General features: G+C 42.5%; 1 protein-coding gene across 6 annotated transcripts in view; it reads left to right on the top strand.

Moving 5' to 3' along the window:
* The window catches only part of RNF32 (ring finger protein 32), a 76,561-nt gene that overhangs the window by 28,799 nt on the left and 39,732 nt on the right, over window positions 1-8,030 (top strand). Inside the window, exon 8 of one of the 6 annotated variants that reach the window (XM_035029882.1) lies at window positions 5,802-6,759. The exons of the other annotated variants lie outside the window; for them this stretch is intronic. Within the exon in view, the coding sequence (XP_034885773.1) occupies window positions 5,802-5,879 (78 nt within the window). The 3' untranslated portion in view covers window positions 5,880-6,759. Of the gene's footprint in view, window positions 1-5,801; window positions 6,760-8,030 lie in introns of those variants that run through there. 6 annotated transcript variants of the gene reach the window in all.

Here is an 8,030-nt window from a genome sequence, read left to right on the forward strand (position 1 = left end):
CAACAACCATATGCCAATAAATTGAGCAATCTGGATGAAATGATGCCTTCCTGGAAACCTATAAACTGCCGAGAGGGAAACAGGAAGAAAGTGACAACCTGAATAGGCCAATAACCAGTAACGAGATTGAAGCAATGATGAAAAACTTCCCAAAAAACAAGAGTCCAGGGCCTGATGGATTCCATGGAGAATTCTACCAAACATTCAAAGAAGAAATAATATCTATTCTTCTGAAGCTGTTTCAGAAAATAGAAACAGAAGGAAAGCTTCCAGACTCATTCTATGAAGCCAGCAATACCTTAATCCCCAAACCAGGCAAAGACCCCATCAAAAAGGAGAATTTCAGACCGATATCCCTGATGAATATGGATTCCAAAATCCTCAACAAAATCCTAGCTACTAGGATCCAACATTAAAAGGATCACCCACCACAACCAAGTGGGATTTATCCCTGGGATGCAAGCGTGGATCAACATTTGCAAATCAATCAATGTGATAGAACACATTAATAAGAGCAGGGAGAAGAACCATATGGTCCTCTCAATTGATGCAGAAAAAGCATCTGACAAAATACAGCATCCTTTCCTGATTAAAACTCTTCAGAGTATAGGGATAGAGGGAACATTCCTCAAGCTCATAAAATCCATCTATGAAAAACCCACAGCGAATATCATCCTCAATGGGGAAAAGCTGAGAGCCTTTCCCTTAAGATCAGGAATACATCAAGGATGCCCACTCTCGCCACTGTTGTTCAACATAGTACTAGAAGTCCTAGCAACAGCAATCAGACAACAAAAAGAAATAAAAGGTATTCAGATTGGCAAAGAAGAAGTCAAACTCTCTCTTTTCACAGATGACATGATACTTTATGTGGAAAACCCAAAAGACTCCACCCCAAAATTACTAGAACTCATAGAGCAATTCAGTAATGTGGCAGGATACAAAATCAATGCACAAAAATCAGTTGCTTTCTTATACACTAACAATGCAACTGTAGAAAGAGCAATTAGAGAAATGATTCCATTTACAATAGCACCAAAAACCATAAGATACCTCAGAATAAATCTAACCAAAGAGGTAAAGGATCTAAACTCTAGGAACTACAGAACACTCATGAAAGAAATTGAAGAAGACACAAAAAGATGGAAAAACATTCCATGCTCATGGATTGGAAGAATAAACATTGTTAAAATGTCTATGCTACCCAGAGCAATCTATACCTTCAATGCCATCCCGATCAAAATTCCAATGACATTTTTCAAGTCAAGGAACAAACAATCCTAAAATTTGTATGGAATCAGAAAAGACCCCAAATCACCAAGGAGATGTTGAAAAAGAAAAACAAAGCTGGGGGCATCACGCTGCCCAATTTCAAGCTATATTACAAAGCAGTGATCACCAAGATAGCATGGTACTGGCACAAAAACAGACATATAGACCAATAGAACAGAATAGAGAGCCCAGATATGGACCCTCAACTCTGTGGTCAAATAATCTTTGACAAAGCAGGAAAAAATATGGAATGGAAAAAAGACAGTCTCTTCAATAAACGGTGCTGGGAAAATTGGACAGCCACATGCAGAAGAATGAAACTCGACCATTCTCTAACACCATACACAAAGATAAACTCAAAATGGATGAAAGACCTCAACGTGAGACAGGAATCCATCAAAATCCTAGAGGAGAACACAGGCAGCAACCTCTGTGACATCGGCCACAGCAACTTCTTTCAAGATACATCTCCAAAGGCTAGTGAAACAAAAGCAAGAATGAGCTTTTGGGACTTCATCAAGATAAAAAGCTTCTGCACAGCAAAGGAAACAGTCAACAAAACAAAGAGGCAACCCACAGAATGGGAGAAGATATTTGCAAATGATACTACAGATAAAGGGCTGGTATCCAAGATCTATAAAGAACTTCTCAAACTCAACACCCAAAAAACAAATAACCAAGTCAAAAAATGGGCAGAAGATATGAACAGACATTTCTCCGAAGAAGACATACAAATAGCTAACAGACACATGAAAAAATGTTCATCATTAGCCATCAGGGAAATTCAAATCAAAACCACATTGAGATACCACCTTACACCAGTTAGAATGGCAAAAATGGACAAGGCAAGAAACAACAAACGTTGGAGAGGTTGTGGAGAAAGGGGAACCCTCCTACACTGTTGGTGGGAATGCAAGTTGGTACAGCCACTTTGGAAAACAGGGTGGAGGTGCCTCAAAAAGTTAAAAATAGAGCTACCCTATGACCCAGCAATTGCACTCCTGGGTATTTACCCCAAAGACACAGATGTAGTGAAAAGAAGGGGCACATGCACCCCAATGTTCATAGCAGCAATGTCCACAATAGCCAAACTGTGGAAGGAGCCGAGATGCCCTTCAACAGATGAATGGATAAAGAAGATGTGGTTCATTTATACAATGGAATATTACTCAGCCATCAGAAAGGATGAATACCCAACTTTTACATCAACATGGCTAGGACTGGATGAGATTATGCTAAGTGAAATAAGTCAAGCAGATAAAGTCAATTATCATATGGTTTCACTTACTTGTGGAACATAACGAATAGCATGGAGGACATTAGGAGAAGGAAGGGAAAAATGAAGGGGGGAAATCGGAGGGAGAGATGAACCATGAGATACTGTAGACTCTGAGAAACAATCTAAGGGTTTTAGAGGGGAGGGGGTTGGGGGGATGGGTTAGCCCAGTGCCCGGTGATGGGTATTAAGGAGGGCACATACTACATGGAGCACTGGGTGTTATACGAAAACAATGAATCGTGGATCAGCACATCAAAAACTAATGATGTATGGTGACTAACAAAATAAAAAATTTTTTTTAAAAAGAAAGAAATGAAGGACATATAAAGATGTTCCCAGACAAACAAAACTGAGGGAGGTCATCACCCCTAGGCCTGCCTTACAAGAATGCAAAAAGCTCTTCCTCAAGCTGAGATGAAAGGATGCTAATTAGTAACATGAAAATATATGACTATATACAACACCCTAGTAAAAGTAAGTATGTAGGCAAACTCAGATTCCTCTAATAATATAATATGATGGGGTGGTAAACTCTTAACTCTGTATGTAGATTAAAGGACAAAAGTACTAAAAATACCTAGAGCTACACCAATTTGTTAATGAACGTACAATAAAAAAGGTTAATTGTGGGGCATCTGGGTAGATCAGTCGACTGGGTGTCCAGCTCTTGATTTCAGCTCAGGTCTTGATCTCAAGGTCATGAGATCAAGCCCCACATCAGGCTCCACACTCAGTGGGGAGTCTGCTTGAGACTCTCTCCCTCTGCCCCTCCCCCAGCTTGCACTTGCTCGTACACTCTCTCTCTCTCAAATAAATAATCTTAAGAAAAAAAAACAAAAAACAAAAACATAAGCTCGCCAGTAACAAGAAGCTTGAAAATCTAGAAAGCACATACTAAGATATTTGAAATAAAAATACAACTCTCAGTCTTGGGTTCTCATTATATCCATCCCGCTAGTGTCAGAACTGAACGTGTGCATTCAAGTCCCACTTCAGGAGAAGCAGTGTGTGTAACTTTCCTAGTAATCCACCTTTAAAAAAAAAAACAAGTAAATTCCAAAGCCAGAATGAACAATGACTTTATCAAGGCTCGTCTGGGTGGGAGCCTAGCTTTGTAACATAGTCAGTGACATTCCAGAAATGCCAGGTTTTCCTCCAGAAGTTTGCCTGGTGGCTCTGCCCTCTGATGCCTGTGCCTTTTCATGCGCCTGTCCACCCGCCACCCTCCCCACCACCTATGTGTGCATGGAACTGCAGATCAGTGAACGGTTAGACATCTAATGTTTGAGTTTGAGAAACTGGCAAGTTTACAAAGCAAAATGTGCAGTAACAATATGCTACCTTCAGGGAAAAATTCTATAATTACTAGAAAAAAAAGGCAAAGAGGGAGAATAGTGTGTCATTTTTAGGCATAATAAATTAGGAGGTGCTTATTTTGTTTAGAGCTTCAAGGTCTCGCCAACATGGACATGTTTTTAATACTGTCGATTAGATTAGCTCAGGTCATTCTGTTTTTATATATTGACCTCTTTCTTGTAACAGAACTCTGGTCTTGCCTTTTCCTTCCTCTGTTACAGGGGATTAATGAAGTCTCTTCTTACTTTGGTTTCCATGCACCTATTGGATGTTAACTAATTAATAAAATACTGAGGTCGTCTTTCTACAAATAGTAAAGCTTCCATACACTGAGAATTTCTTTTTGCAGATTTGCCTTGCTTTAAAATATCACTGGCACATTCCTAACAAACTAAACGAGAACAAAGTGATGTCGTGTTATGATGTGGGTTCTTTTAAACAGATTGTAGTCCTGTGTAAAGAACTGAACAGATCAAGTGTTGGATTTTGTCCCCGAGAGGGTGAGGGTCAGCAGTGCCTTTGTCTGAGCGGGCACTGGGGCTGTGAGGGAGGGCACAGCAGTCCTGGGGCACTCTCGCAACACGTCTCGGTGAGCTCTGACCACAGCTGCCGGGGGAGGTCAGGAAAGCTGCTGCGCTCATACCTGTCCCAGTGTGTACAGAAAGCCGGAGTGTTGCCCACAATGCAGTGCTTGGTCCTTGAATGCCTTTGATCCTTATCTAGAAATTCTGCTAGCATATGTCATATAGTTGAGGTATGGTCTTTTATTGCTGCAATTAAGACTTTTCAAATGCATTATACTATCTCCACCCAAGCTAAAAGTCCTGAGCATTGTTTAAGAAGTAGGGTTAGTGATTTGTCAGATGCCGTGGTTGACTTGGGGCTGCCTGCCCCCACACCCCCCTGCATGAGATTTCCCTTACTTGTTCCACTGACATCTCACCAAGCGGCATAATGGTCTTAAAGTTTGTTCAGTCCTGACTTCCTCCATCACGGAGCGATGGCAAACACTCTGTTGCTAACTTGGAGCGGCTCTCCAAGCAGCGAGACGGGGAGGACAGTAAACCAGTAAAAGCTTATCGACGGACCCGCTGATACGCCGTAAATTCCAGGCTTTCATTTTGCTTTTGAGGCTGGTCGTAAGTCAACACATTAGTAGGCAATTTGCTGACATCCAGACGGATCACTTAGAGAGGCCTCCCGGGCACACAAAGTTCACCTGGGTACTTTTGTTAGTATACTTTTTTTTAATGTTTAGCCAGTATGTTACTTGTAAATGACCAGTAATTGCTTTACATATCAATAAGCTAAACTCTTATCAAGTATCTGAAATATGAGACTTAAAAGGAAAAACATATGAAGACATTCATTCTTTTTAAAACTGAATATTTTACACTTTGTTTCTGTAGAATTAATAATCATTGGTTTAAAAACTAGAACTCAACTGTCTTTTTTTTTCTTTTTTTTGCCAGTTTTTGCCCTTTCAATTACTAAGAACATCTGACCCAAATAACAGTAAGGAAATAAAGAAAGCAAGAAGGGGCTGAGATTTAAGAACTTGAGATTTAAGAAATAGTTAATAATAGCTACACTTAGGACATGGCTTTGAATTGGCCGCAACAGGTGGTCGATAAGTATATGTTGATTTAGCTTTATAAATATCACCCTTGCTAACTTTTGAATATGTGAAGCTACAAGAATAAGGTCACACCAGTTCACTTTTAGAAATCTGCTGTAAATATATACTGAAGGATTTTCAGTATATGTATTAATAAGCTAATGTCAATGTTATGATTAAAAGCTAAACGCCAGTGCTTTGTTGAATCTTGATAGTTGGAAATAACTTCAAAATCTTTGCTCATAGGCACTGTTCTTTTTTTTTAATCCCCAAAAGGATACTGTACTGCACTCCTTTAGAATATGTACGTTGGGGCATGTATGTGTCCTCATTTCTAATCTACTGCAAACCTAAAATCAAGATTTTTAAATGAATGCTAAGGGCCTTAGCATGAATCAGGGGCTTCTCTGAACCTAAAGAACTCATTCGAGGAGATAAGAAATACACACAGGAAAAAGATAACAGCATCCAGCCAACGCTAAGTGCCCAGGGCAGTGAGAGCTGAAGAGCGCGCTCACGAGAGGAGCCCACGCACACTGGGCCTACGTGCAGGCTGCAGGAGCCACTGGTGCGGGGAAGTCATGGAAACCGGAAAACAGGACAGTTACTCAGGGGACTCTGTAAATGACTGGCCGGCTGGGAATCTCCTACAGGAAAGTCATGAGAAGAAAGGTTGGCACAAGGCCCCAAGGGATCTCAGGCTCCAGACAGGCCCAGGATGAGGACTTCGGGACCCACGAAGAGGTGGTGAGGCCAGCGCTCCAAGAAGGCTACGCTGGCATCAGAGGACAGGCCCCCTCCCCGCTGCTGCCTGTCGCAGCTGTCAGAGCCCCCTCCCCACCCCACCCTGCTCCCGTGGGGTCTCTGAGCCCTCCGCTCAGCCCTCCTTGTTCCCACCCAGCCTTCCTGCAAGCTGGGGGCCCCCTTGTTAAAGGTCACCTGGGTCCCCAGCTCACTCAGCCATTCCCACACTGTTGTACCAATCCCGTTAATCATTCACCGTGCAAACACTGAATGGTAAAGTTATTTAGTTTAGATTGAATAAACTACATTTTAATAGTCCTTAACCACCAATACATATAAAAGGAATTGTTACTTTTCTCATTTATGAAATGCTTTTAATTGCAACTAAGGAAGAAAGTATGATTTGTGGACAAGTGTGAAAATGATATTATGTTTGTTAGGCAGGCTGAGTAGATACGAAAATACAAATTAAACTGTTCCAAGCCCCTTCCATGACTGACGCCTGTGGTTCTGCGCTTTGCAAAACTTGTCCACCCCCGTCCCTTCCCCCCCCAAATCCCTAGGGCCACCTCCTGGGGAGGGGGTCCCGTCTGCGGCACCCGCCTTCCTGCGGGACACACAACAAACAACATGTGTCATTAAGAATGTAAATTTCAAAAAGTGGGGAGAGTCAAAAGTACAAAGAGATGCAGGGGACAGGGAGCCAAGCAGGGAGCAAGGGGTTTTAGGGCAGGGGGGGGACTGCTGAGATGACAGGGGCTGGGGTGGGGGGGGTGCAGACCCCAAACTGGAGGGACTGCACAGACAGGGTGAGTGGCCCCTGCGCCTGTACCGGGGGAGGTTCCCATGTAGGGAATGCAGGAGCAGCAGTGGCCAGCAGCTGCCTGCACTCTTGTAGAGAGGTGAGAGCAGTAGGAGCTCCACCTGGGCACTCAGCAAATGGTTGGCCTGAGAAAAATCCGGGACACGGGAACACTGCCCAGTGAACACTGGGACCCTTGTTCAAAACCAAAACTTTCTTCTCTGGCCATTCTCAGTCTGCCTGCCCCCCACCCCCGTCTCAGTCTGCCCTGGTGGTTTTTATCTGCTATTTAATGTTGTTCCAAGCAAAGAAAAAATTCTGAATTATCAGCATAAATTTTATGCTGTACAGTGCTGATTTTAAGCGCAAATATAAGAGCGTTTAGTTCATATGTGGAATCTCCAAAATTACAGTTTGCGTCTCCTACCTCATACATGTGTATTTAACTCATATGCAGAGAGATAAAATGCTAAACAAAACTGAGTCTGAGCCCTCAGCTCCCAGCAGGGAAGGGACCCTGGGTCTCCTCAGGCCTCCCTTTCCTTCTGCACCATCACCTCCCGTGGGAGTGGCACGCTGAGGAAAGGACATGAAGGGCTCCATCCGGGAACCAGAATTTAGGAGGGAAAGGGAGCATGGGGACAGCCTGAGGCAGAAAGGCTATGAATTTTTCATATGGGAAGGAGATACACAGACTTAAAAAGCCCAAAGAACCCCAGTATGATAGGAACAGAACGGAAAGGAAAGGAAAGAAAGGAAGGAAGAAAAAGAAAGAAGGAAGGAAAGGAAGGAAGGAAAGGAAGGAAGGAAGGAAGGAAGGAAGGAAGGAAGGAAGGAAAGAAAGAAAAAGAAAGAAAGAAAGAAAGGGAAAGAGAAAGAAAGAAAGAAACAAAGAAACAAAGAAACAAAGACAGAAAGAAAGAAAGAAAGAAAGAAAGAAAGAAAGAAAGAAAGAAAGA

The sequence above is a fragment of the Mirounga leonina genome, unplaced genomic scaffold (assembly GCF_011800145.1).
Source record: "Mirounga leonina isolate KUSES-001 unplaced genomic scaffold, KU_Mleo_1.0 Mir_321, whole genome shotgun sequence".
NCBI lineage: Eukaryota > Metazoa > Chordata > Mammalia > Carnivora > Phocidae > Mirounga > Mirounga leonina.